Source organism: Gymnoscopelus microlampas (genome assembly GCF_963454915.1).
Source record: "Gymnoscopelus microlampas genome assembly, chromosome: 1".
NCBI lineage: Eukaryota > Metazoa > Chordata > Actinopteri > Myctophiformes > Myctophidae > Gymnoscopelus > Gymnoscopelus microlampas.
Genome location: NC_139962.1, coordinates 48,689,511 through 48,717,363, shown reverse-complemented (window position 1 = coordinate 48,717,363; position 27,853 = coordinate 48,689,511). Strand labels below are relative to the sequence as shown.

General features: G+C 41.7%; 1 protein-coding gene across 1 annotated transcript in view; it reads left to right on the top strand.

Moving 5' to 3' along the window:
• cep89 (centrosomal protein 89) overlaps positions 1-27,853 on the top strand; it is a 108,158-nt gene that overhangs the window by 13,673 nt on the left and 66,632 nt on the right. Inside the window, exons 11-16 of the mRNA XM_084052129.1 lie at positions 4,376-4,426; positions 7,612-7,695; positions 11,190-11,293; positions 14,130-14,245; positions 18,838-19,018; positions 25,625-25,792. Of these exons, the coding sequence (XP_083908255.1) occupies positions 4,376-4,426; positions 7,612-7,695; positions 11,190-11,293; positions 14,130-14,245; positions 18,838-19,018; positions 25,625-25,792 (704 nt within the window). The remainder of the gene's footprint in view (positions 1-4,375; positions 4,427-7,611; positions 7,696-11,189; positions 11,294-14,129; positions 14,246-18,837; positions 19,019-25,624; positions 25,793-27,853) is intronic.

Genomic DNA, 27,853 nt, shown 5'->3' with positions numbered 1-27,853 from the left:
AGAATAAACTTTGGAACAGAATTCAGATGGCGTGCGTGGCGGTGGTGAGAGCTTTGGGACCGTGTGGGATTGGAGGAAGATGTGGAGCTTGCATTGTTTACTGAACACGGAACGTGGGGCTTGCAGCGAATTGTTTTCAAAACATTGTGGCTGTAGCTGAGGGCCTTGTTGGTCCCCCATCGATGGTTGCTATCAGTTTTTCCACGGTGTTTTGGTTCCTTTGTGCCCAGATGCCAGTTCAGCCATGAACTCTAGCACACTGTTAACAACCATGTATTATGTTAGTACTCATCACTAGAATCAATTACTGTCACAAGCCTGACTGCCTGTACACCTGTGGCTTCTCGTTGCTGGAGCCTGGCTGCTAAGATTTAGTCAATCTGCTGTCTGGCTTAAAATTAATTTGATTGTCGTCCAAGATGTACCTCCATGGAAAATGAAAGCTTCTGCTGGGATTTCCAGACAGTGTAGGGACACTGGATGCCAGACTCACTGTTATGCAGCCATTCTGTGAACCCTCAAAGGGGGCCGTTTTCTCCTCTGTGGTTTGGGTCCTTTGTGCCTGGTTAAATTCTGGCATCTCCTCTGCTGAGAATTTACACCAGGGTTGAGCAACCCACCTCCTTTTGATCTACCAGGTGATCAGATTGGGCTATTGAGATACTCATTTGAGTTGATCAAAATCGATTATTAACCTTAATTGTGTGGAATGTGCAGAAAACCTTTCTCCCCAGATATAGTCGGAAATGTATTTTAAATGTATTATTCATTCAGAATTGTTGACTTGTTCTTAGTTAGGTTGTATTATTTAGTTATTGACTATGCTAGTATTTGCAGCCTATATACAGTAGTAAGACATGAAAGCAATGGTGCTTATCACCGTCTGGCACTGGGTGACCACCCCTGATTTACACTATCCAAAGCAACCATGTTTGGCAGCCAAGCTTTGTCTATGTTTGACTTAGTGAGTACTTTATGCAGGGAGGTGCCAGCTCAGCCCGCCACTTTACCACTTTTTGCTGTGCTGGTTATACGGCCACTGACCAATCAGGACACGCTTATCACCCTCTCTGTACTTTTATCACTCCTCTTACAAAGGGCCAACGGGTCATTCTTGTCAAACTTATTTCTGTCCTGTATTATGTGATACCTCCGATAAGACAGCTATTACTGTATCTCTGCTGAATATTTAATGTGAGGAGCATCCGCAGTACTGCACACAGAATACTAACCACAGAATCACCTCATATCAGCCTCTCATTTTACCCTCTGTCATATCACATCCCCGTATGTGACCATTCTCATGCTAAACATCTTCTCCGGGTCAACGCAGGTTCCACTGCTCTTAAAGTCAAGACAGCTCTTTATGTACATATTGACTATTCACTTTATCCGTGTTGTGGGAGGTGACCTAACGATGGTCCAGTCTCAGTCCTGCATACTGTACATATCGCTGCTGTCGGGCTGAAACCTCGTACCTCCATACAGTATTTAAACTTTTTATGTTAGTTTTTTGGGGCAGTGAATGCCCTACTTCGGCTATTTTTGCTGCTTTTGTGTGACACTGTAGTACAATATGACGATCTATAAGCTCACAAGGCGTTGCAATTGAGCTTGTACATCTGCTTTTTTAGCGGTGCCAACCGCTCTACACTTGACTTTGTCCGTATGTACGTTTCAGCCTGGGATGCGCAAACAGCTATAACTCCAGTTTGCAGCATGCCACCAAGTCCAAATATGGTATGTGGACTTAGACCACCAATAGGGACGAGCATGAATTGCTGAAGTTATCAAAGAGGGGTCCAGGGACCCCCAAGCACGGGATGAGCACAGGATTTTATAACAGCTATAACTCCACTTTGCAGCATGCCACCAAGTCCAACTTCGGTATGTGGACTTAGACCGCCAATAGGGACCCGCATGAATCACTGAAGTTCTCCAAGCAGGGTCCAGGGACCCCCAGCACATGTTATGTCCGTCCGCCCGTTTGAGCCCGGGATGAGCACGGGATTTTAATCAGCTATAACTCCACTTTGCAGCATGCCACCAACTCCACCTTTGGTATGTGGCCTTAGACCACCAATAGGGACGCGCATGAATTGCTGAAGTTATCAAAGCGGGGCCCAGGGACCCCCAGCGTATGTTATGTCTGTCCGCCCGTTTGAGCACGGGATGAGCACGGGATGTTAAACAGCTATAACTCCAGTTTGCAGCATGCCACCAAGTCCAAATATGGTATGTGGACTTAGACCACCAATAGGGACGAGCATGAATTGCTGACGTTATGAAAGAGGGGTCCAGGGACCCCCAAGCACGGGATGAGCACGGGCTTTTAAACAGCTATAACTCCAGTTTGCAGCATGCCACCAAGTCCAAATTTGGTATGTGGACTTAGACCACCAATAGGGACGAGCATGAATTGCTGAAGCCCCGCCCCCTCTGTCTTCCCATTGGCTGGCCTTTAAACAGCCATAACTCAAGTTCACAGCATGCTAGGGAGTACAAATTTTGTACATGGACTAAAACCACCAATAGGGAAAAACTGTAATTACTTAAGCCCCGCCCCCTCTGTCTGCCCATTGGCTGGGCTTAAAACAGCCACCATTCCAGTTTGCAGCATGCTACCACGTAAAAATTTGGTAAGTGGACTCAGACCACCAATAGGGACGAACTGAAATGAGTGAAGCCCCGCCCCAAAGGCACCGCTTCCTTCACACAGGGTGTGATTTTTTAAGTGTATTTTTTACTATTTAAGAAAAAAATTGAAAGTGAAAGTGATCAAGTATGTCTGTGGGTTTTTACCAATGGAAAGTATTAACAAGAGCAAGTAGCTGAATAATAACTACGTTGGATCCATTGGAACAAAAGGTTATTTCTTTTCCCCATTTCCTGAAAAGTAACAGTTTTGGATATACCGCTTTTTGGTTACCACTCGACAGCAACGATATCCCAGGTCATATTTATAGCTCAGTATGTGGAATGGAGTTACAGCAGATCAAAATATACTTACAAACTACTCAGAGAGGTAGAGTTGTGACGGCTTCATCAGTGTTAATGTATCCATTTGTAACTCTGAGACACTATTGGAGTTAAATTAGCACTTGTATCTTTCTCCCTGTTCTTCTGTCTCTCTTGCTCCCACATTATCTTTGTTCTCTCTCTCTCTCTCTCACTCACTCACTCACTCACTCACTCACTCACTCACTCACTCACTCACTCTCTCTCTCTCATATTCTCTCTCTCCCTCTCTCCAATACGATCTGCGCCCCTCAGTGTTACAGAGATTGTAATTTTGCATCTAGATAGTAGAAATGTAATTACTCATACTGCATTGTGAGTCAATCTGCAGGAATGGAAGGTTAATTGTGATGTGGAGATCTTAAGCGTATTTTGTGTGTGTGTGTGTGTGTGTGTGTGTGTGTGTGTGTGTGTGTGTGTGTGTGTGTGTGTGTGTGTGTGTGTGTGTGTGTGTGTGTGTGTGTGTGTGTGTGTGTGTGTGTGAGTGTGTGAGTGTGTGTGTGTGTGTGTGTGTGTCCAGGGAGCGGAGGAGAGGCTGGTTGTGAACTTGTGACTAAACATGGTATATGATGCTGTAGTGTAGGCGATTACAAGATTATTCTGTTTAATGACTTGGCCTAGTAATAATACATACTCATAACACTGTACATGTCCTGCTCTTTTACACATTTAGTATTTATACCCTTGCTGTGTGTGTGTGTATGTGTGTGTTCAGGTTTCTAAGCTGACTGAATATGACAAATATGTTTGACTGTTCTCTGGTTGAATGGCTGACTGAGTGTCTGGCATTTGTCCCACGTCTCCAGTGAGTCACTGATCTTTGTCCACATTTACCATTCTGAGCAATATCGGATCAACTGGCTATCTGACCAGACATGCACGCACGCACGCACGCATACACACCCGCATACACACCCGCATACACACACAGGTTGCCCTATCATACACTTCAAAGTTCAACTATATCAAATTAACAATCAACAAACAAATAAATAAAACAGTTGGCCAGTAAAGTTCTGTCCTACTCAGTATATAGCAGTTACAGTTGAAGTGAGAAACATGACCTCTGTCCTGTTAAATGTATAGTGGCGTATGGCATAGCTGTATATCGTCTCTGTCGGGTGGAAACCTCATATATCCAAAACTGTTACTTTTCAGGATTCAAATTCAAAAACAGCAAAAGTAGCAGATCTACGCAAGCTTGTAGATCTGCTACTTTTGATATTTTTGTGTGACGCTGTTGTATGATCAAGTAGGGCGTTCATTTACGACAAAACACAAAACGTTAAAATATGTAGTTAGTGTCTTTCTATATATCTATCCATAATATGCATCTATCCCTCTGTCCGTCATCCAGGGTTCCAGAGTCAGTGGGTTACCAGTGAAAGGTTCTCCTCCTCCATGGCTGGTCAGTATCTTTACTTATTAAAGCGGCACTATGTCACTTATTTTTTTATTAATTAATTAAAATGTTGTCCAGTCTGTATGTTATAATACAATATAACGTATACAATTGGGGTGGTTGTATTTGGTCTCCCTGCTCTTCTATTGAGACATTTAGATGGTGTCAAAGGTCATGTCTCACCTAGACACTATCTTTTTATTGCTTCTCTACGGGTGATCCATCCCTGCTAACCCCCCACAGTATTCTATTGAGACATTTAGATAGCGTCAAAGGTCATGTCTCGCCTAGACACAGGATCTGACACAAGATTATTTATTTTCAAAATCTTTTTATTGAAATTTTCAATGGCAGAAATCTCAGGGGCAGGCATGCAGTACATAATGACATCCCAGATCCCATTTATTTCAAAAGTAAAATAACAGAATTATGAAAACAGATATAACATAAGATCTGAGGTCTATTATTTTCATATGAAAGGTACAAAGACAAATAATGAAAACACTACTTTAGTACCCGGACCCCCCACGCTCCACCCAGACAAAAGAAAACATATTTGTATTCCCTTCATATTCCCAATTTAGTAATTGAAGGGGAATTTTGGACCACGGTTTTCCTACCTTTTCTATGATGTTATGGTATCCTAGGATGAATGGTACAGTAGAAAAATGTCATAACTCCATCCCGGGTCCGCCACAGCTAAAGACAGCCACGAGTCTCCTCCAATACCCAAGCCGTCAAGCCAACCATCTTCTTTTCACCTTACAGTGAAGAGCCTCACTAGGGGGTGTTACGCATGTGGAGGTACACACTATACTCCCTTCCCCAATCGGCTTCCCACCCGCAAACACGACCAATTGTGTTTGTTGGAGCGCCGTGAAGACTATACTCCATGGTGGTGGGAAGGAACTTTAACCTGCACCACCCGGACGTCCCAGTAGTGGCCCCAACTGAGTCCAAACAGACAGACCCTAGACAAGTAATCCCAATCAACACTCCCCGAACATCAAGGGCCAAAAGGGGACAAATAGAGTTCACTTCACTAACGGCAGTGATAAACTCGCGTCACAAGGCTTTTACGGCAGTGATAAAAGCCCCCAAACTGAGTGACCAACAAACTAAACTAGCATACAGTATACAACAAATAAATGAATAAAAAACCAAACAGGATACAAGATTCAATGTGATTCAAGAGCAAGCAGGCAGGCTCTATTAGCTCAATGGTAAAAATGTCAGCAGGAAACCGGGTTCAAATCCGGGGTAGAAGAGGAAAGTTACGTAGTGCAGCTTTAACCAGGGGAGAAAGTAGTCTGAAGCATGGATGTACCGTAGCAACGCCTTGCTTCACACAAACACTGTGTTGATCAATCCAAAAGTGTGTCAGTGTTTTCATTTCTAAACAAACACTACACCAGCTGATGTGAATAATTAGGTCCCCTCAAAATATAGTACTACTACTAATCATAATAATATAATTATAATAAGGTTAATAATAATAAGGGTAATAATAATAATAATAATAATAAATACATTTTTAAACATTGACCATAATATGTTTTGACAAAAATGTATTGATCATAACTATTTAAAACGCTTGTAAGATATATTAGTTTGTATGTATATTTTCAAGGCCCAAAATAGGACCACAGTAAGCTATAAAGCAGGTGTGTGCTGCTGTGCTTATGTGTTGTAACCTATCTCCCTCATTTAACCTACACAGCAAAAAGTTATATATAGGACCCCATTTTACACCCCTGTACAGATTGTTCAAACCAACATTACACAATGTAAATAAAAAATGTATCTGTGTGTACATGGTTATGCCGTATTGCACAACTTCTACATACCGTACCCACACGATAGGCCCCTCCCTAATTGATGCTCCTCATGGGGTTTGATCTTTTTAAAATGTCTTTGTTTATCTTTATTATCATTGTTCTGTTGTGTTAGCACAGTATTTGCGGTCTTTAATACCGCTGCAGTTGGCTGCTTGTACCTGTGTTAGTAGTGACAAATAACCCTTCTTGATTCTTGACACTGTTGCAGTTAAATTAACACTCAGTTTTTTTCCGCGCTGTGCCTTAGTTACGCACGTAGTCCAACCAAGTTCTGCTTGTGACGCTCTTGTGACAACTGCTGTTGTGGCTCGTTTCTTTTTATAGACTATGCTACGTCTTCAGTGTGGTTAATGAGCACACAGTCTGCAGTGGATTCATTTTTTATATGCAGTTTATTTATGCAACATACAGTAAGTATTCCATTTGATAGTCTTCTCTCGCTCTGACTCACCTCTAGATTAAATGATGCAGACAAAATGCAACATTACTGAACAGAATCCTCTGAACACCCGTGTTAATCTTGTCAAATTGAGACCAATTATAGTAGGCTATTTATATAATCATTTATAGTATTTTTTTAATTTCCCAAAAGAATGATAGAAAATTAATGAAAAGGCTTATTGAAAAAACACATATTGGGAGGGCGGTATGAGTCACCAGAACCAAGGACGTGTGTTTTCGATTAATATGGTTAAAAATTGATCAAGATTTCACATCAACTAATCCTTTATTAAACTGTTCCTAGGCCTTCCTGTAATGAATAAAGCTAGAATAGGTCTAAATGTTTAGATATAGGTCAACATGTTGCATTGAGGAACGTTGTGAGCTTGTAGATCTATTTTAGCTATTTTTGAAAATTCCTTGAAAGTGTTTAACATTTTCGCCTATAACATGCCCAAAACGTAGTGGGCCAGGTAGAAAGTAGTTTTAATCAACACATTGTGTTTGTGGCATACAACAATGACCAGCCTTGTCATGTTGGTGAGGTTGAGAACGAACATTTTAATGTTGATTTCACTGCTGCTACTGGCTATTGAAAGACTAGCAGAATTAAAGGTTGTATCTAGACTTGAGATTTGCTCCTCAATAAAAATAGAAATACTCAAAAATCAATTTCAACATGGAAGAAAAGCATAAAAACGTTCGACTAAGACCAAAAACTGAGTGATTAATGGATTATTCGACTATATGGGGGACAGACACATAGACACACTGTAGGACAGACAGTTGGTGCTGGTTGTCTCAGTAGGACAGACAATTAGCGGTGATTATCTCTGTAGAACAGTATTGAGGAGACATCTTGTAAATGTTGTCCTGATTTAATGTGTTGTTTGCTGTCTGTCCCGCCTGCAGCTGGACGTGAAGTATTTATGTCCTCTGCTGCTAGCGTACGAAGACAGGATTAACGAGAAAGACTCTCTTCTAAAAGATGCAGAGGTAAGGCTGTGTACTCTGTGTGTATGTGCGTGCGTGTGTAAATGCACAATCTGTGCTATGCTCTGTATAATCATATGAATGTGAATGTTGTTGTGTGCTGTTTGCAATTGAAATTCAGTGAATTATGTCTGAATTGTAATACTGTATGTCTTAACGAAATAATTTGTGGAAAGTTGTGAATTGTTGATTGAGTATCATGTTGTTGCAAGAGGAGACACAGAATTTTTTAACCCATTCAAACCGGGAACGCATCTGTGTCACTTAAGATTTTTTTGGCTATTTTTGAAAAAAAAATCTTGAAAATGTGTGCAAATCTTGTTCATTTGTCAAACATTTGACAAATGTCTTCTAAATCCTAACAGTTTTTTGAAAAAACTTCTGTTGCTATAATCAGTGGTTCTCAAACTTTTTCATGTGAAGGACCCACAAAATGATATGTATTTGGCCGTGGACCCCCATCTCAAAATATTTCATTCCAGGGACCCCCCAAGAAGCAAAGATTTGAGTTACAAATGTTCGCTTTAAAATATATATATATATTCAAGATTTGCAAAAAAAATCACAATGTAAAAAAATTATACAGTTGCTACATACTGTAGAAAGAATAGGCTAATGAAAACATAGGGACACTAGAACATGTTTCTAGAATTTCAAATTACTTACTTACTACTTACTTTGTGAGAGCCAGAGTCTTGGACCCCAAATATGTTCTGCTACTGCATGTTCCCAACTCTTTTTTATGTAAATCACTTGAAATTGCCTTTGTGTGTATGAAATGTGCTATACAAATCAGTTGGTTTAGCCCCTTGGCTTTATTGTTGGATTGGCCTCCATTTGCCAATGAAAATGATGTTTTATGGTCCATTAGGACAGAGGAACACTCAGCTAACAGCCAATCACAGCTATTAAATGTTTTGTGTTTATTCCAGCCATCCAATTTAAACTGAGATATGGGGTGTTGTGTTTGGAGAACAGACAGGTCTTGTACTCACATAAAAATAGAAAAACAGCACTTTATTTTGTAGACATATACAGAATATCTGCTATTCTCACTCTGGACACGAGTGACCGAATTATAGGAGCAAAAACTACCCGAGAAATCTCAAATTGCCAGTGGGCCACAGAAGTATGTACCTCCACTAATAGTTTTTCACATGTTTTATACTATTTTAAATGTTTAGCTTAAATTGCATAATGGAAGTCAATGGCGACATCATAGATGGCTTATGTCATCGTCATCGATCAGGGTTCTTCAACGTTTTTCAGGCCAAGGACCCCCTGTAGCTGAGAGAGAGATGAAGCAGAGATCCCCACTACATATTGTATAAAATTGTGTTGCAGATTAAACTAAACTTTTTCATAGATTTTATAGATAGCTTCATAGACTTTTTTGACAGCACTGTCATCAGTATTGTGTAAATTCATGTTTTTTCAACATGTTGGATTCATGTTGTGCATTTTCAGTTAACAACTTAAACCGTCAAAACTTAGTAAACTTGACCTTTCACTCTCTACTTGGTCTGCTCTTATTTCCCTCTAGTCTACTCCAAACCTCTTGGCCAAAAATAGTTCCCACCAGATTAGGGATGCTACGGTTCAAGTGGTTATGTAAAAAAAAGTTCCTATCATTAAAAGATTTTGCGCCCCCCCTGTAGTAACTCTGGAGTCATCTATAATAGATGACTGATGTCACAGGCTGGGGCCTGGGCACATGAAGTCCGAGATCCACATTGGATCCATGCCTTTTCCATGTGGATCTTGACATCCACATGATTCAACTTCTTCTGTTTACCACATTTTAGATCTTGATAAATTATTCAGCATTTTCACTTTACTATTTTTTTGTAAAAGTGCCTAACACCTTTGCTCTGTACTGTATGTTCCTGTATACCTTTGAAAAGTTTTGACTTCTGCATTTATGTTGTCAGTGCTGCGGATGTTACTGCCGCACTAAAGCCTGTCATATTACACAGCTATTTCTGCTTCCTTCTGGAAATGGGGTACAAAGTACATCACGTTTAGGTTTAACTGTCAAAAATGTAAAAAGTAAAATGCACATATTCTGTTCGAAGGTAGAATTATGGATCCTTTATCCATGTTTGAGTTGACGACTCAAGTGTCTAAGCTCTTTCCAACAGAGCAGTGTCTGGGAGACGAGGTGACAGAGAGATAATCTCCTCTCATCACACCCACTCTACCCCAATTTCTCCTAAGTAGTGATATGTGTGTCAGCTGAGCTCTGATATCACCTGAACCAACCAGCTTTTGACCTTATAGGCCCATATCTGCATGAACTTGCATTTAGTCTTACAGCTCTGTTTGAAGCTAGCAATCTAGAAGAGGGTCTGTCTGTGTGTCTGTTCGCCTGGAGCTAATCTCACAATCCGCTCCACAGATCACCATATTTCATCGCCATATTTCTTGTGCACACTGCCAGTGGGCCACGGGCATTTCTTTTATAGATGCTTTGAAATATTTAACTTTCATTTTATGCCTAGCATTGCATGAGATTTGGCGGCGTGGCCCTGCTCCAGTCTAGAACAATCTGTGCAAGCATGCATGACACAAACACCTGAATCAGAGCCTAAAGCTACACAGTTATTTCATTGTACATGAATAGATATAATGTAAATCCCTCATAAAGATACACAGAAATGTAAAGAACATGATACAATACATATGAACCTGCATTGAATGTCAAGCTTGACTGTAAGTGCTGTTGCTAAAATACTAACTATAAAGAAATATATTCTAAAATACTAAAAATGTATGGTTATAAATTCACAAGGCATAATTTATAATTTCATGATATAAATAAATACATAATGGGTTTGATAATTTATTTCATATGAAGTTAAAATTGTAAGCATGATGTGATTAAAACTTCTCGGGCGGAACGCAACTTCCCTGTCATTAGCAATACACCGAACCTCTACAGGTGAAGCAAACCTGTTTGATTAAGCTCTGAAACTTGCACTTTATGTGACATTACACTGCTGAAGGGATTAAAGACGTCTGAAGCCAAAGACAGGCAGTTAAAGAGACTTTCTAAGGACTTTTCAAAGATTCAAGGATTTTCTACAACAAGCGGCCAACGAGTACTCACAGCATGAAGCAATAAATACCCGTTTATAAAGAACCGACTTGTGTCGTCAATGTGAAAGGAGCTATACTATAACCTAAATGCTACTACTTCACTGATGAATTTTGATCATGTGTGGTAGCAGCGAGAGATGTTTAGCCACAAAGAGTGAATGATATCTGATGTCAGCTTAAATGGACGTGTAGATTTAACCATTAGGATCATGGTCGTAGGTGATTGGAAGGTGTATGAGCATGGACTCGCCTTGACTTCCATGCTTGGCTGAACTCCCACGATGACACTCCATAGCAAAACACACAAAAACAGCCAACAAATCTCAAGTCTCATTTTGGAATGACTTTCTCTCATGATGTGCGCTTATTTCCTGTTCTTGTTTCTGGCTGGCTCTCAGGAGGAAATGAGGAAGTTACGTGTTCGTGTGGACGAAGTTGTCACAGAAAACCTGAAGCTTCATGAACAGCTGACGAACACTGGAGTAGTCAGCCATAATGACTGGTGAGGCTATTGTGTGTGTGTGTGTGTGTGTGTGCGTGTGCGTGCGCACACGCATGTTGTCGTGTGTGTGTGTGTGTGTGTGTGTCTCTTTTCTATCAGTGAATATATATCACCTGTCTACCACTTCCCTCTGGAATATTTGATCCTTAAAGGATATTGGGGTGTCCCCTTCCTTTTGTATGGTGCCTGTAGACATCAAGAACTAACAAGACTTTAGCGGAGACAAACCAGAGAGGGGATGGGGAGCAAAAAAAAAATCCTGCTTCGCTGAGCCTGGCTGAGGCTCTGTAGGAGCAATCCACATATTGCACAGGGATGTAAAATATACCACTGTATATCAAAGATCTTTGTTAGTCGTCTCTTGAGCACCCCCTCGAAAACGAGATGCTGCATCTCAAGGGGCTTATCCTCCAGTGAAATTTCTAATAAAAGAAGATCTATACATCCGTCAGTACTACTATCATGAAACCGTTAACTCACCATTGCAAGTGCTTAAGAATTAGCATTTTACTCATTGGACATAATGTCCTCACTATTAGCATCTACAGCTGCACGGATAAGAGGTAAGATATGGTAAGTGCCACCTAAACAAAGTTAAGGCAAGGCAAGTTTATTTGTATAGACCTAGCACATTTTCATACACAAGGGTAAGTGCTTTATATAAGACATAACAAGGCATTCAAGGACAAGGCATTTAAAAGCATAAAATACAGAAATGAAATGCAGTAAAAGAAACTGGTATAAGCTGACAATATTTTTTTTGTGAAAAGTTGTGAAGCAGAAGGCATATTATAAAATCAATTATTTGACGCAATGGAAGCCAGTGCAGAGATCTGAGAACTGGTGTAATGTGTTCAGCTTTCTTAGTTCATGTTACAACTCTAGCAGCTGCATTCTCAATGAGCTGTAGCTGTCTGGTAGGACCTGAGAGAAATCAATTATACATACTGTAGCATTTTAACCAACTTGAGAAACGCAATAAGTTCTTCTAAGTCTTATTTGGACACAAATCCTCCTTGCTATAATAATAGGCTGTCTCTGTTATTGACTTGATGTGGTTATTCAAATGTGTGCAGTTGTCAGTGGTTGTGACCGTTCTCACATTGAATTCTCTTTCGTCACACACGTTGCGCGAGGAGCGGGTGTATTCATTAGTTATAGTTGCTGAATCGATAATTTCACCAAGATTTCTGGCTTGGCATAGCCTCCAAAGACAGGGAGTCAAAGTGAGCCCTACGTTTCAGCCTTTCTTTCTTGGTACCAAAGACAATTGTCTCAATCTGTGTTTCCAGTGGAATACCAGTACAAAGCTGGGCAAACAATTAAAATTGCGGCAAAGGCAGTGGGAGAGTCATTCCCACATAGCCTACTTAATACTTAATGGTGCATGGAACTTTCATCTCTTGCGCAAGCACTGTCATGATGCACCGGTATGATACAATCATGATTGTACAGGTAAAGTGATGCTTTGCATTCACACTCACGTGACGGGTAGGGTGTACGAAATATACCAGCTTTCACATTCGGCACCTGTTCCCACAGGACATGGGAATTGTAATATTCCAGTAAATTTCAGGCTTTTCAAGCAAGTGGGAAAGGGGTTTCAGTTTTGTCTTTGTTTTGAAGGAAATGTTGGCACATCCAGTTGTTCAATGCACTGATGCAGCAAATCTGTGGGACAAAAATAATTTGTTTTAGTAACTGTTATTTTGTTGATTGATTTGAACCAATGAGAGCATGTGCAGAAGAGGCCCAAGTATCGAACCTGGGGCTTCGATACCATATCGAAAAAAACATCAGGACATATATCATATATGTCCTGATGGGGTGCATTTCGCCTTTCCGACATGTCGCCTTTCCGACGTTAACGAACCCTATACCTAACCCTAACCCTAACCCTAACCGCACGCGGAAGCCACTAGTCGGAGTGGCGAGATGTCGGAATGGAAGGAGCACCCCGTCCTGATGAAGGTCTGAACAGGCCGAAACGTTGACAAGCAATACATTACCAAGTGGAGCTTTTTGCAACTTTACCAGTCTGCAGACTCTATTATTTTTTTCATGATATTTTGTTTGTCTAGCACCTGGGCCACGGATGTGCGTGCACTACCTTTTTCATTCGATACCATATCGAACCATACCCATACAGTATGTGTTCATGTTTGATTTTGTAAGGGATGCGGACGAGGAACACAACACAAGGATAGCTCCGAGAACAGTAGCTTTATTGGTAAAGGGACACACTTGCTCTTGGCCCACAACCACACATAAATAGGCAAATAATAAAGTTCTACGTTGTTCACCAAGTTACACTAACAGTCTCAATGCACACAGAGTAACGACACAATGTACATATACTGTACTGTAGTGTAGCAAACTTTTTCTCTGCTCCCAGACCGTGTGGACCTGTCTCAGGACCGAGCCTCACTGTCTGCAAGAGACAGACACAGGGTTAGAGCACACATACAGTATAAATATAACCTGCCCGTGTGACCTCATTACCTGAGCCACCCGTCTAACATCTAATATAGGATCCTAGTGGGCAGAGCTCTAGCTTCCTACATTTTCACACACATCATACTCTTAATCTCTTTCTGTCTCTTTCTATCCATATCCTCACCACCTTTCTAATTCTCTTTATTCCTTCTCTCTTGCTTGTTGTCTTTTTCACTGGGTTATCCCCCTCCTCCCATTCCTCGCTTTTTAATATGCGTTTTGTGTGTGTGTGTTAGAGAGAGAGAGTGTGCGTGCGTGCGTGCATGAATTGCCATCTGTATGAAATGTGCTCTGCAAATAAACTTTACGTGTTGTAAACCCCCCTTCATTTCTCATCCAGGCATGAGCTAAAGGAACAGGCTGCCCTGGTCCTCCAGGAGAACCAGGTTCTGATAGAACAGTTGGAGCTACAGCACGTCAAGACTAAAGACACACACAACAAACATCATAATGAAGGTACCTTATTGAGAGACAGACAGACAACTAGACAGGATTATACTGTTAGCTAGGTGGTTTTCAAACTTGCTCAAGGCACACCAACGGGCAAGTCAAAATGTCATGGCAAACCTGCATTCAGCCAATCTACAATAATAACCTGGCCTGGCATTGGCCGGACTGATGGCGTGGATTCACTCACATACGTTCCATGTGTGGGTGGTTCCGTTCCGCATTGTCGCTCTGGCTAGTACCCTAACCCTTAATTAGCTGTCTCTAACCCCCAAGAGACAGTGGGGGCAGTAGCTTACCACTTGGACACAGGCTGGGGTCTGATCAGCCTCGGTCGGATCGTCTGGAGGAGGGTGTCTGTTGCAAGACCCGAAACACCCAGTGACTCCAGGTAACAACACTGATGATGTGTCCCAAGTTTGTGCATCAGTTGATGTTTTATTAACTGTATAATCATAATCATAATAATAATACATAATGAATAATTATAATTTCAAATCTAATGTGTAGTTGTCACAAAAGCCCAAGGTACACCTGGACTTGTCTGTCTCACGACATGTCAGTGTGGCTTGGCACACCGTTTGGGAACCACTGCAGTAGACAGACGGGCAACCAGACGATAGTAATAGATAAACTTTATTCTTTATTCTAGATAAACTTTATTTTGGAATGCTACTCCTCCCACAGTTTTTTTCCCCAATTTTGTGCCATATGTCAAAATGACCGGCTTCACCGGGAATCATGCGCGTGTATTTTACTAAGAGATTGGTTACATAGCTTAATTGATATTGATGTATTAGTGCATTACATTTCCCCATCCACTTTAATGGGAAAATGAAAAAACACCCATTCAAGTATTTTTTTCTCAGAAACCGTAAGCGCTAGAGTTACAAGACTTTGAGGGGAGGTTCATAATGTAGTGCGAAATTATTGAAAGAATAATTACACCAATCGGCCTCATGGTGGCGCTATAACAGCCCACTTTACGTTTTGGTCTATAAATCTTGAACCGTAGGTCGTAAAATAAAAAACATTTTTTCCCTAGGTTCCTTGGGTCATGACGCAACTCCCCATATAGGGCACGCCCATTTGCGTTAGGATAGATTTTCGGTACACATGATCTCTGGACCCTAGCGATAAACATATCCAAACGGCATTTTGATAGTCCTTACCGTTCGTCCGTAATTGGCTTCCAAAGTTAGTGGGAGGGGCCCGTTTTACAAAGAATGCCAAAAATCACGAACAAAACGTCCAATCAATCCCAAATTTCAATCACATGTCAAGGGTGGTTTACTCAACGAATCCCCAAAAGCATTTCCACTTAGATCCATAGGGGGTGCCACAAATATGCAAAATGTAACCGTTTGATCCAAAAACATGATTTTTGGGGGGATCACTCCTCTCAAAATGAAAAGCAAGTGATCTCAGGAGTGAGGTGACAATATGATTGGCCCGTTACATTTGTGGGAGGGGCCTATTTATTTAGTAGGAGGGGCCTATTTCTTCAAAACAAAACCCCACGTATCACGAACGCGGGGTCCGATCGGCACCGAATTCGAATGGCGTATCGCGCGGCCTCCGACGGTATTCCTCCCGGCGGTCCCTCAAGTCCTCGCTGCCGCGACCCACGACCGGCGTCGGCGCAACCACACTTTGCAATTTCCCAGAATTGCGACACGTCTAGTTCTCTATTATCAACCCATTAAGACCTGAGGCCGATTCTAGAAATGCCTTCTATTCTAAGTCAGTAGTTCTCAAACTCTTTCGTGCCAAGGACCCCCTTCTTCTTCTTTCGTATATCATCAGATGGCCAACTCAGTGTCCTGCAGCCACGCCCTCGTCTCTGGTCCTAAGTCGAAAAGACCAGCTTCTGAGGGTGGGCTGAATAGGGGGCAGCCGGTGATAATGTGCTCGGCAGTCTGTTCAGGCTCGCCACACTCGCATGCCGCACTGTCCGTTAGGCCCCACTTCTTCATAGAAGACTTGAAGCGCCCGACTCGCGTGGCATGTCTTCTCCTTTTACACCTCCTCCTGGGTCCTGGATGTGTCGCTGGATACGGGAGGGTCCAGCTGTCTCCCATGACCGTTTCCACGATGCTGCCAGCCAGGCTTCTCTGGACAAGTCCTCAGGGATAGACTGTAGCATCTCTTGTGCTGCCTTGTTGTAGGGATGGCGAGACTTGAGCCTGCCTGCTGGTGCCGGTGTTGTTGTGGCTTTGTGCAGGATGTGCCAGTCGTACTTCTGGGCCTTTCTTGCCAGGGCGAGGCTGGGGCGATTCCAGCTAGGACTGGCAGGTAGGACACAGGGGTGGGTTTCAGACAACCAGTTACTGTCCGGAGAGCGCTGTTGATGACAGTGTCAACCTTGTTGACGTGGGGGCTTCTGCTCCAGACAGGGGCGCAGTATTCTGCTACGGGCAGGACCAGGGCTTGCGTGGATATGCGTAGGGTCTGGGGGGAAGCTCCCCAAGTTGAACCTGCTAGGCGTCGAATGAGCGAGACCCTTGCTGTTGTTTTGGCCTTCACTTCATCCAGATGTTGCTTGTAGGAGAGCGTTCGGTCCAAGCATACGCCGAGGTACTTGGGGGCTTGCTGGAACTCCAGGCGGTGGTTACCAACATGCACATCCAGTTCCCTTCTTGCTTCCCGGTTGTAGAGGTGGTAAGCTGCAGACACTGTTTTGCCCATGCTGAGCTGAAGATGCCACTTCTGGAGGTAGTTTGCCAGGATGCCCATGTCTCGGTTGAGGCCGTCTTCCATCGCCTTCCATGTTGGACGTCGAAGCATGATAGCCAGGTCGTCCGCATAGCCGTACTTGGTGGATGTTGTATCTGGCAGGTCATGAATGTAGATGTTAAACATCATTGGTGAGAGGACGGAGCCTTGCGGGACGCCGTCCCTCAGCCTTCTGAGCCTGCTAGTCTGGCCATCGCTGGTCTGTAGGATGAAGCTCCGGTTGGATATCATCTCCATGATGAACCTCACCATATGCCGGTCCAGGATTGTCCTCAGCAGTTTCAGATGTAGTCCACGGTGCCACACGGTGTCGTAAGCGGCTGTCAGGTCCAGGAATACAACTCCGGCTTTCTCGTTGTCCTGAAAGCTGTCCTCTATGTCCTGAGTGAGTAGCGTAACCTGGTCCACTGTTGACCTGCCTCTGCGAAAGCCGGCTTGTTCCGGGGGGAGTTGTGGGTCCACCACTGGCTCGATACGGCTGTGTATGAGCCTCTCCAGGATCTTATATGGGACGCAGAGCAGAGAGATGGGCCTATAGGACTTCGGGTCTTCGGGGGGTTTGTTTGGTTTTGGCAAGGCTATGACGGAGGCACGGCGCCAGGTCTTTGGAATCTTGGACCTCCGGAAGCATGATGAGAAGAACGAGCAAAGCCAGTGGGATGTTCTTTCACTTTGGTGTATGACAAACTCTGGATGGATATTGTCTCGACCTGGTGACTTGCCCGGCTTCAGTTTTTTCATTGCTGTCCTTAGTTCCGCTGTCGTGAAGTCTCCCGAAAGGTTAGCATCCACGCTGGCTGCCCTGGAGAGAGATGATACCTCACACGATGTCAGACGAGTGAAGTGTTTGTCTGCCTCAGGGAAGCGGCCATTTTTTAGGAGCTGGGAAGCAATGGCGTCGGCTGACACTGGACACCTACGGGGTGTTGTTTTTCTCCCTGAGAGCAGGTTGATTGTCTGGCATGCCTTCCGGCTGGAGTGGGTGAAGTCGATAGATTTAGAAGGACCCCCAAATTGATATATATTTGGCCGCGGACCCCCATCTGAAAATGTTCTTTGTCAGGGACCCCCAGAAGAGAAGATTTATGTTAAAAAAATCTAAATGTTTCAACACCTTTCAAACACTTTATTATCTGCTATGTTTGAATAACCAAAGCTAACATTTTTAAACAACGCTTTCCTGGTTTAAATTTTTGGTGAATGGTCTATTCTAAGGCTTTTTTCTAACTCCTTCTCTTTCCTTCTCTCTCTCTCTCTCTCTCTCTCTCTCTCTCTCTTTCTCTCTCACTACCACCTCTCCCTCCCTTCTCCCCCATCTCTTTCTGCCTGTCTGATTCCATTCTTTTCCTCCGCTTTCTCTTTTCTCCAAGGTTATTATATTTTTATCATCATGTTTTGGTTTTATTTCGTTTTGACAAATTGTTTATCAATTTGAGTCGGAAGATTTGCTAGTTTAGTTTAAAAGTATTAGTTTTAGTTTTTCATTGTAATATGCGGTACTCGGGGATGACATTCAGCAAGCTCAGAAAAATAGCGAAAATAGCAGATCTACAAGCTGCAGATCTGCTATTTTCGTTATAGGTTGAGACTGAAACTAAGGACATTTTCTCTATGATTTTAGTTAGTTTCATAAACGCACAATATAGTTTCAGACAGTTAGTTGTCATTTTTTTTGGTAAAGCATCATTTTAATTTTTATTTCAGTCAACTAAAATGCTTTGTCCATTTTAGTTTTTGTTATTTTATTGGTTTTAGTCGACTGTAAAAACCTTGCTTCTCTCTTCTCCCACTACTCCGCCACTATTCCACTTCTCTCTCACCTCCCTCTGTGTCTCTCCTTCCCTCTCCTCCTCTCCTCTCTGTAGTGTGTAAGGTGTCTAAGCGGATGATGCTGTTGGAGGAGGAGAAGAGGAGGCTGGAGGTGGAGTTTGAGGAGAGCCGCAGGGAGCTTTCATCTCTGCAGGCCAAACACCGACACGCCTCAGCCAGCCTGGAGAACGCCGTCAGCTGGGAGGAACACTGCCACATCGCTGGCAAGCTAAAGCGGTACTGACACACGCTGACCACAGAACACTACTCACACTATTAACGACAGTATACATTATCCATATGTACAGTATAGATATGATGATGTAGTGGTGCCAGCCAACGAAAATGAGCTCTTTATTATATTTTCAATTCAATTCAAACTTTTTTCCAGACACACAGGGGGTCCATAGAGTACAGTTATACTCTGTTGCAGTACTTTATTGAGGCATTAGGCTACTTTTATACTTCAATTCCATGTGTCGTTCCTTTCTGGAAATTAACCTTTTCATTCATAGTGAGTGAGTCTTTCTAAAAGATAAATGGGTGAGGAGGAAGATGAATACAAATAAGTTCAGATGTTGCGACCTTTTAGAGCAGACACATAGCTTCAAGGGAAATGTCACCAAAAAGAAAGAGACAATGAAGTGTACAGGGTTTAAGTGGTTAAAGCCCAACTACACTACATGCAAAAAGCAGCAATAGAGATTTGGAGTGAGGCTGTTTCACTGTGGGCAAAATACTGTATATGATTAAATAGCAAATTTGCATAATGGTGCCTGTGTCAGAAGGCTGAGGTTTAATCAGTGAAATGTCAATGTGACATTAAAGGCAATGAAATAAAATAGAATAGAAAGTGCTGATGGCTGTTTGGAGTGTTTGGCTACTGGTTATTTTGAGCAAAATACTGTAGCAGTGTAGAGTTGACAGTGAGATAAAACCATTTAGTGTTCACAGTATATTCAATCAGACACAAATAAATGCAAACAGCCTGTAGCTCCACTGAATGAAGTGAGCTGAAACCTGATCTGGATTTAGGAAAATGCAACATTTTTCGAAACTACACTAGCACAGCATAAATGTGCATGCCAGAATATTTAGCTAATAATTAACATCTTTGCTAATCTATTCTTCATTTCAGTGTCATAGCTGTTTCGTGGTGATTTAGGAAAATATTATTATCGCTGTTTCATGGTGATTAAGGAAAATATTATTATCACTGTTTCATGGTGATTAAGGAAAATATTATTATCGCTGTTTCATGGTGATTTAGGAAAATATTATTATCGCTGCTTTCAGATATGGATACACTTACATTTTTGGAAAACTAATTAACATAAGCTGCCGGCATAGACAGTGGGAGAGGCGTCCTCACATGCCCTATTTTCCTGCAGAGTTTGCGGTATATACCGTTCTCATTCTTGTTACTCATTAGATGTTACTGTAAGCATGCGAGACAATGCATTGGTGATGAGAATTCAATAGTATCCATCCATCCACAGGCTGGCAGACCTGCTGTAACTTGTAATCCGTTGAAATAAAAAAGAGGAGAACGAATGGTTTTCTGCTGAGGAAGCTATGAAAGCAACCATTTACAGGCAGAATAATATTGTGATATGATCATCATCATACATTATCACAGGGATGCAGGGGTTAACAGAGGTGGACTGCTTCTCCTGCAGCCTTAAATCTCCTCATGGCTTCTCCAAACATATCTTGAAATGTCAGCTCTTCTCTTCTTTTAAAAAAAAAACGGTCACTAAATTGGAGCATTGTTAACAGCAGTACCTGTGCGGTGGTGCTCTCTCTCTCTCACTGTTAAAGCATGCTCGCTCTACCCAACAGACAGAGAGAGAGAGAGAGAGAGAGAGAGCATGGCCATTCATGATCTAGTGACCATATGTTTGAGAGAGGGACCGTCACAACGGTGAATTGGACTAGTTGTAGCAGAGACAGTTGCATTGTAAAAGTAAGAATGAAACATTTAAAAACATAACTAGACTGTATTAATCATCTCACGTGAATTAATGTATCACCTAGAGCTGCCAAATTCATATTTAGATCTTAGTTGGAAAACTGCAATGGCATATCATCAGTGTTCAACTGTTTAACACTTCTCAATTCATGTAAAAAACATTAACACATTGGCTGCCAAAAACACAGAACTGCGTTCTTTTGAGGCCTTACAACGCAGGCTGCCAAGAACGCAGATCTGCGTTCTTTAAAAAAAAAAAATATATATATATATATATATATATATATATATATATATATATATATATATTTTAGATTTGACCCAAAGAGATATGATTTTTTGAAGATTTAGACTCCCATCCACTTGTTAACTTAAAACTTAAAAAATCTGTATCTCGGCTCCTGAGTACTTTTATTTTTTCATTGAAAAAGTCTGGCAGTCTACTGTTGAAAATGAATAATAATTCTGGCAGCCAATGTGTTGATATTTAACACAAGTTGCACTCAGAATATGCAAGCAATATCATGATGCTGCAGGCACAGTGTTCATACTTGCTTTCCGCAAAGACTTTGCCTGCAATGTTGTAGGTCCCAAGCAGGCATGAATGCCGAAGCAAGATTGCAGACACTGAAAATTCGTTCACACTTGATATGCCAACGCATTACCTGCAAATCTTGTATATCTGAAAAGGGCTTATGGCAATAACTAGATAAACCAATGCATTAACTCGCTTTTTCTTTTTATCATGCCATTTCCCTTTCCTTTTCCTGCAGCTGAGTTATTGCATATTTATTATGTGAACCAAGTCCCTGTGTGCATTTATGATTGTCTCTTGTTCAGTGGATATAAAAATGAATCTGGTCGGCTGTCTTTGAATCTATAATGAATGAATCATGTTTTCTGTATTTGATTGAAGATGGCTTTAACCACTTAAATCCTATTTGCTTGGTTGACCTGGGTCCCCCTATTCTAGGTCCGCTCCTTTTCCCCTACACCAAATCTCTTCACCAAAAATATCAGATCTACAAGCTCACATGTTGTGTTGCGATGCATGGTGAGCTTGCAGAACTGCTGTTTTCACCAAATGTTCCCCAGAATAGTCAATATTATTTGTGAAACACATTGTGAAACACATTTAAAAACAACAGCATAAAAATGGAACAGACAATGAATCAACTTTAAAACAGCACAAGATTAGACCAATGTACCAAAAATGTAAAGAACAGAGAATAATAGGGACGCTAGGGTTAAAAGTTCACTGCAAACACACATGGTTTGGGTTGAACCTGTCCCAGCTTGATCCAAACCCCCCAAATTGAAATCAGCTGCTGTTAAACTGAGAAATCAGAAAAGGCTGCATCTGCCTCAAATCAAGTCAGGCTTCAAGTTTAAGTTCAAGATATCTTGTGCCAGCTTTCCGTAATACACCCTTGAACAGAGGGCCTAGCATACGTACATTTGTCACTTTAATACAAAAATACCCTCAAAGTACCAGCTGTATGTGGATATAATTATTTTCAGCATGGCTGACCCCAGCTGGAATAACCCTGGCAATGTTAGTGTCACACTATTGATTTTGCTATGAAGAACCAGAAATCCTAATCGGTACAATTTTGAAAGGACATTTTGTGGATGCAATTTGAACTGTTCTTTGTTTTTGTTCCGTGTTGTGATCACTGCCGTAAATGACTGTGTTGTTACTCCCAGTGTGCTTTGCTCCTGTGTGTTTAATTTTTGTGTATTAGTAATATGAGTAGAACAGAGATGAAACTGAAACCCAGTGTTTGGGGAGAGTCTTTGAACAAACAGTTTCTATCAGACTTCCAAGAGTGCTCTAGACCAGTGGTCTTCAAAGTGGAAAGACTACTACCCCCACGGGGGTTGCCAGGGTAGCCAATTGAAAATGAGAGGAAAAGGAAAACAAAAAATACAAAAAACATATAGATAAAAAAATGTATTGTATAATGGGTTTTTTGATCATGTCATTATTGTCAAAATCTTTCAAAAATAGCTCATCTACAACATGACACTGCATGTTGGGATTTTATAGACCGCATATGTCTGCCTGGGCTGGCGATGCACAATTGTTGGGACTTGGGACCGTACCTACTAGTGTTCACGTACCAGAATGACTCGGCATTAAACTGTTTCACATTGAAGCGGTGGCAGCTGTTCCCTTTAGGTTTGGCAAATATAATGAACTTTTATAGTTAACTTTTTCTTTTCTTTCTTTCTTTTTTTAGGTATTAAAAGGTCTTAAAAGTTATTAAATTTACATTTCACTGTCATCTGGGGACCCCCCAAAAATCATGTGGGGACCCCCCTGGGGGTCCTGACCCACAGGTTGAGAACCACTGAACTAGAGCAGTGGGCTGCAGTGCGTGATGAACTCAAGTACAAGTCTGTCTCAAACTAGAGAGATGCGTTCCAAATAGCTCTAAAGAGTAAAGGGTGCCGTGCCCCCCTGTTGTGCAGAAACCCATATAGAACACTATCACTATAACACTTTTTATCAGCGGATTTACAGTAGCACAGGTTAACGTTTAGCTAAATCAAATGTCAATGTCAACAAGTGGATATGGAAAACCGCCAGTCGATGGAGAAACACAGTACTTTTGTGGATATCAAGGTTGAGAAGCTGATTTGCCTGCTTTCGCAGAGGTATATTTCGGTTAACTTGGGACTACAGGGAAATGATAAAACCGTTATTGACACCAACCACTGGCTGCTTTTCAAAATAAACTGGTTCTATTCACCACTGAACAAAATGCTCCATTTCCCATCATCCTCACAGATCACTCCCATGTCAGAGTTATATATATATATATATATATATATATATATATATATATATATATATATATATATTTTTTTTTTTTAGAGGTTAAAGTACTATATTCTGATAGTAATCATTGCTACAGAGCGTTTTTTCGGTCACAGAGGTCTCTCCAGCTCTTTAGTAAACAGAATATAGTACATTTTCAGGTAGGTGACAACATTTAAGTCAATCAGGAGAAAGCACTGAAAATACATTTTCTGTTTAATAAAGAGCTGGAGAGACATGGGAGACTCCTTTTACTGAACAAACACTATAGCAATGAGTACTCAGAATCAGAATATAGAGCTATTTAACACTTATTTTAACAAGATTAAATCACTTACCCTACCTTTAATTTCCAACATAAGTGATGCAGCTGGTTAGGGACCCATTCTCTACTGATGCGAGGGCATAATTCTCTGCTAAAGGTAAACAGGTGGTGACATTACTCGAAAAGGTCCCAATTACAACTGGTTGACTTGCAAACAAGCATCTGTTGATCTTAGGCAGGTACAAGCAGGCTTTGAATGCTCTTTGACTGAGTGTAATAATCAAGTGTAATTCCCAAACATGAGAGCTTCGGTCAAAACCTAGTATACTGTATAAAATGTGTTAAAATGAGTTAAACATGGTTTCTGAATGGATCATGGATAATAAGCTGAAGTTGAATGTCTTAAAAAGTAAATGCATGGTAATAGGCTCTAAATATGCTATCAGGACAGATCAGAAATTCAGCCTCTCTTTGCAGGTTGCTATTATTGAGCAGGTTAAAGAAGTCAAACTGGTGGGTGTCACTATTGACGAAACATTGTCATGGTCCACTCAGATTAATTATACAGTGGTGAATGAGTAATGGTATCTATGCCATTAGAATGAGTGCTAATCTGCTAACTAACTCAACAATTAGACTAGTCATACAATCTCTAGTTCTGTCAAATCTGGACTACTGTTATCTGGTCTATAATGCATCAAAGCAAGAACTTTACTGCTCTGTCCGGAGTATTGTGGATGCTATGCATGCCAGGCTATAATGGATGAGGGTGGATGAAAGACTGGCATGCAGCCTTATTATGTTTTTAAATAATGTGTATTCCAATCCTCACAGAAACCCTTCAGTTTTTTTTGTTTTTTTACAGCCAATACCTGCAAATGAAAGACATGGTTATAATACTAGACAGGCACTAAGTGGACACTTTACCTCTGCCTAGAATCAATGCAATTAAGAAAACAGTAATGTACAGAGCCATTGCCTACTGGAATATGCTCCCGCCACATTTGACTCTAACAAGAAAAAATAAACTTAATGAAGCATTAATCAGAAAGGAAATTAGATTATTAGATTATTTTGGAGCCGGTAGTGGCTTAGGGGTAGAGTGGCCGGGTAGAGTGAACTAGAAACCGCAAGGTTCCCAGTTCGATCCCGGGCTGCGGCGGGCTCCCCCAGAGTTAGTGTCGAAGTGTCCTTGAGCAAGACGCTGAACCCCTAATTGCTCCCGATGAGCAGGTTGGTGCCTTGCATGGTTTCCTCCGCCATCGGTTTATGAATGTGCGTGTGAATGGGTGAATGTGATGCACAATCTCTGTAAAGCGCTTTGGATAAAACCGCTATATAAATGCACCTTTTACCTTTTATTTAGATTAGATTAGGTTGTTATTATTTTTGGTATTTTCGGACAGACAAACCTGATTTGTTGTTAATTCTTATTTTACTGTTAATGTAAATGTTACTTAGGTTTGTGTTTTGGTCACTAACATTGATTATGTTGTACTGCATTTTATGATTTGTATTGTGATGTTTTTTGCCTGGACCCCAGGAAGAATAGTCTCCACTACGGTGTAGACTAATGGGGATCCTTAATAGACAATAAACAATTAACAATCCCATACAATACCAGCATGTAACATAAGTAATGTGTTTCACATTATTTAAATTTCCAGTTTTAAAAATGACCCTTTGCCCTGCCTATAATAATGTTGTTGAATACAGCAGTAAAGGCTGTAGGCTGTAGTAGTGTTGTCTTGTTTCTTATTTCATGTCATGTGTGCCTCACAGCCAGTTGGAACAGGAGGATAGAAGGAGGCAGGGGGAGGTGGAGGAGTTACTCCACAGAATGTCTGCTCTGCAGGAGGAGAAGAGGAGTTTGGTCGTAGAGAAAACCAACCTGACAGCTGATCTCAGGAACGTGACGACTGAGCTGGAGCTTCTACGACAGACTGACAGGTAACTCTGCTACTATTTGTAATAAAATCTACTAGGAACGCTACTAATATTAAAACAAGTACTCCCGATATGGCAACTGATTGACTAAATCAAATATCAGAGTTTTTTTGCATTCTGACTAATCTTTCAAGAACCACAGAATATTTATCTCCAGTATGATCGATCCCCTGATGGTTGTTAGGGCTGGTACACACTGCAAGACCTTAAAGTGGTCGGGGGGTCATCTGATCGTTAAGCATAACACACTGCAGGAGTTTATTTCTTGAAATCGGCTGTCATAATATCGTTGTGGTCTTCACAACACGATTGATCCCCGACAAGGGCTGACACACTGTAGGATAGTTCACTAGGATGCTATCTCCAGAGTCAGACCCAATACATACATTTGTGTTTATTCCAATTCATTTTAATCGACGTATCCCGTGATATGCCTCTCTCCCTCTCCCTCTCCCCCCGGGCCCTCTCTCTCTCCCCCCTCTCTCGCTCTCTCTCTCGCTCGCTCGTCAAGTGCGCAGAAGCGGTCAGTGCCATGTCTGCTTATGATAAGCGACTTTGGGATTGTTTTTCTGTAAAGTTGCTTGAAAGTGTAGTTGTTTTTTGGCCTTGTTTCCTAATGTTGTTTGAACCAGTTGTTCTCAAACATTTTCATGGCAAGGACCCCCAAATTAATAATAGTAATTAATTGTCCACAGAGGCGCAGACCTCCCCCTTCTGAAAACTTGTTGTGCCATAGACCCCCATTCAAGATCTGTGTGGATTTTGTAAATATTCCACCCCCCCAAAAAATGTCTTCTTTAAAAATAGCCTATCTACAACGTGAGCTTGTAGATCGTCTATTTTCAAGTATCCAATGTATTTGTATATAGGCTTAAAGTGCTATAGTCGCCTTTGTTGGGCTTGTTTTCACAAACCTGGTTGCTTATTTCTCTCGCAAAATCTGGCAACACAGACGACACACACACACACACACACACACACACACACACAGAGAGAAAGAGCGCTCGCTCTCGCTCTCTGTCTCTCTCTCTCTCTCTCTCTCTCTCTCTCTCTCTCTCTCTCTCTCTGTAGGCTACAATTCCTCTAAAATAAACAGCCCACCAGGCTCGCTCACTTTCTCATTTTGTTTTATAATGTTAACTTATTAGAGGACTGGACGGTAATATTGCGGTAGGGACTGTTTGTTGTGGTCAGGTCCAGCGACGCTTCCCTATAGCCACGGTGGCTGTAATGTGCTCTCATTGGCTGTAGCGTGCATCTCCTCGCAAGGTGCTCGCAGCCCCGTTCATAGTGTATGATATTGTCTGTTGTCCTGTCCCAGACAGAGATGAATATCTAACAATTTAGATATCTGAAAACGGTCGGAAAGCCGTCGCAGAGCGGAGAATCGCGGCCACATCGGGTCGCAGAGCCTTTCACACACACAGAGCATTATCTCGCCGATCAAAGGCCGATCTGCGTCAGGTCGGGAGGTTTTGTCGGCGAGCGCCAAAAAATGTCGGCGACAGCAATATCGGACCTAATGTCTTGCAGTGTGTACCAGCCCTAAATCACGGAGGGTTTCACTGTGCTTCTGTGAAGAAAAGAAAAAGTCAAAACAAAAATGTCATCGCGACCTCCCGTTCGCTTGTTATACCCAGTTGAAAATAGCATGTTTCGCCAAAAATACATAGTAAAACACAGGAGCCGAGATACAGAATATTTCCCAAATACTTTAACCAGGAAGTGAATGGAGCAGTAAAGCTTTGGATCGCGTTATCTCCTGGTTCTGTGTGAAAAACGGGGAAAAAAGAAATACGGAGATCTCCGTCAATGGCGGTGAACGGGTGGATTGAAGAGATCTCAATGTGAGACACAACATTTTGAGAAATGGCTTTCATTGTTCGTTTCACTCAGCTAGAACGGTCTAATAATTTCTGAAAATCTTATCACTTTATTGTAATCTGCAGTCTTTAAGAACAGAAAAAGACAACATTGACAATATTATATAATACGTAATATTGCTACATAGCTACCACTTCTAACACTACAGTCAGGAGCCAGCCAGAGATGAGCTCCATCTCC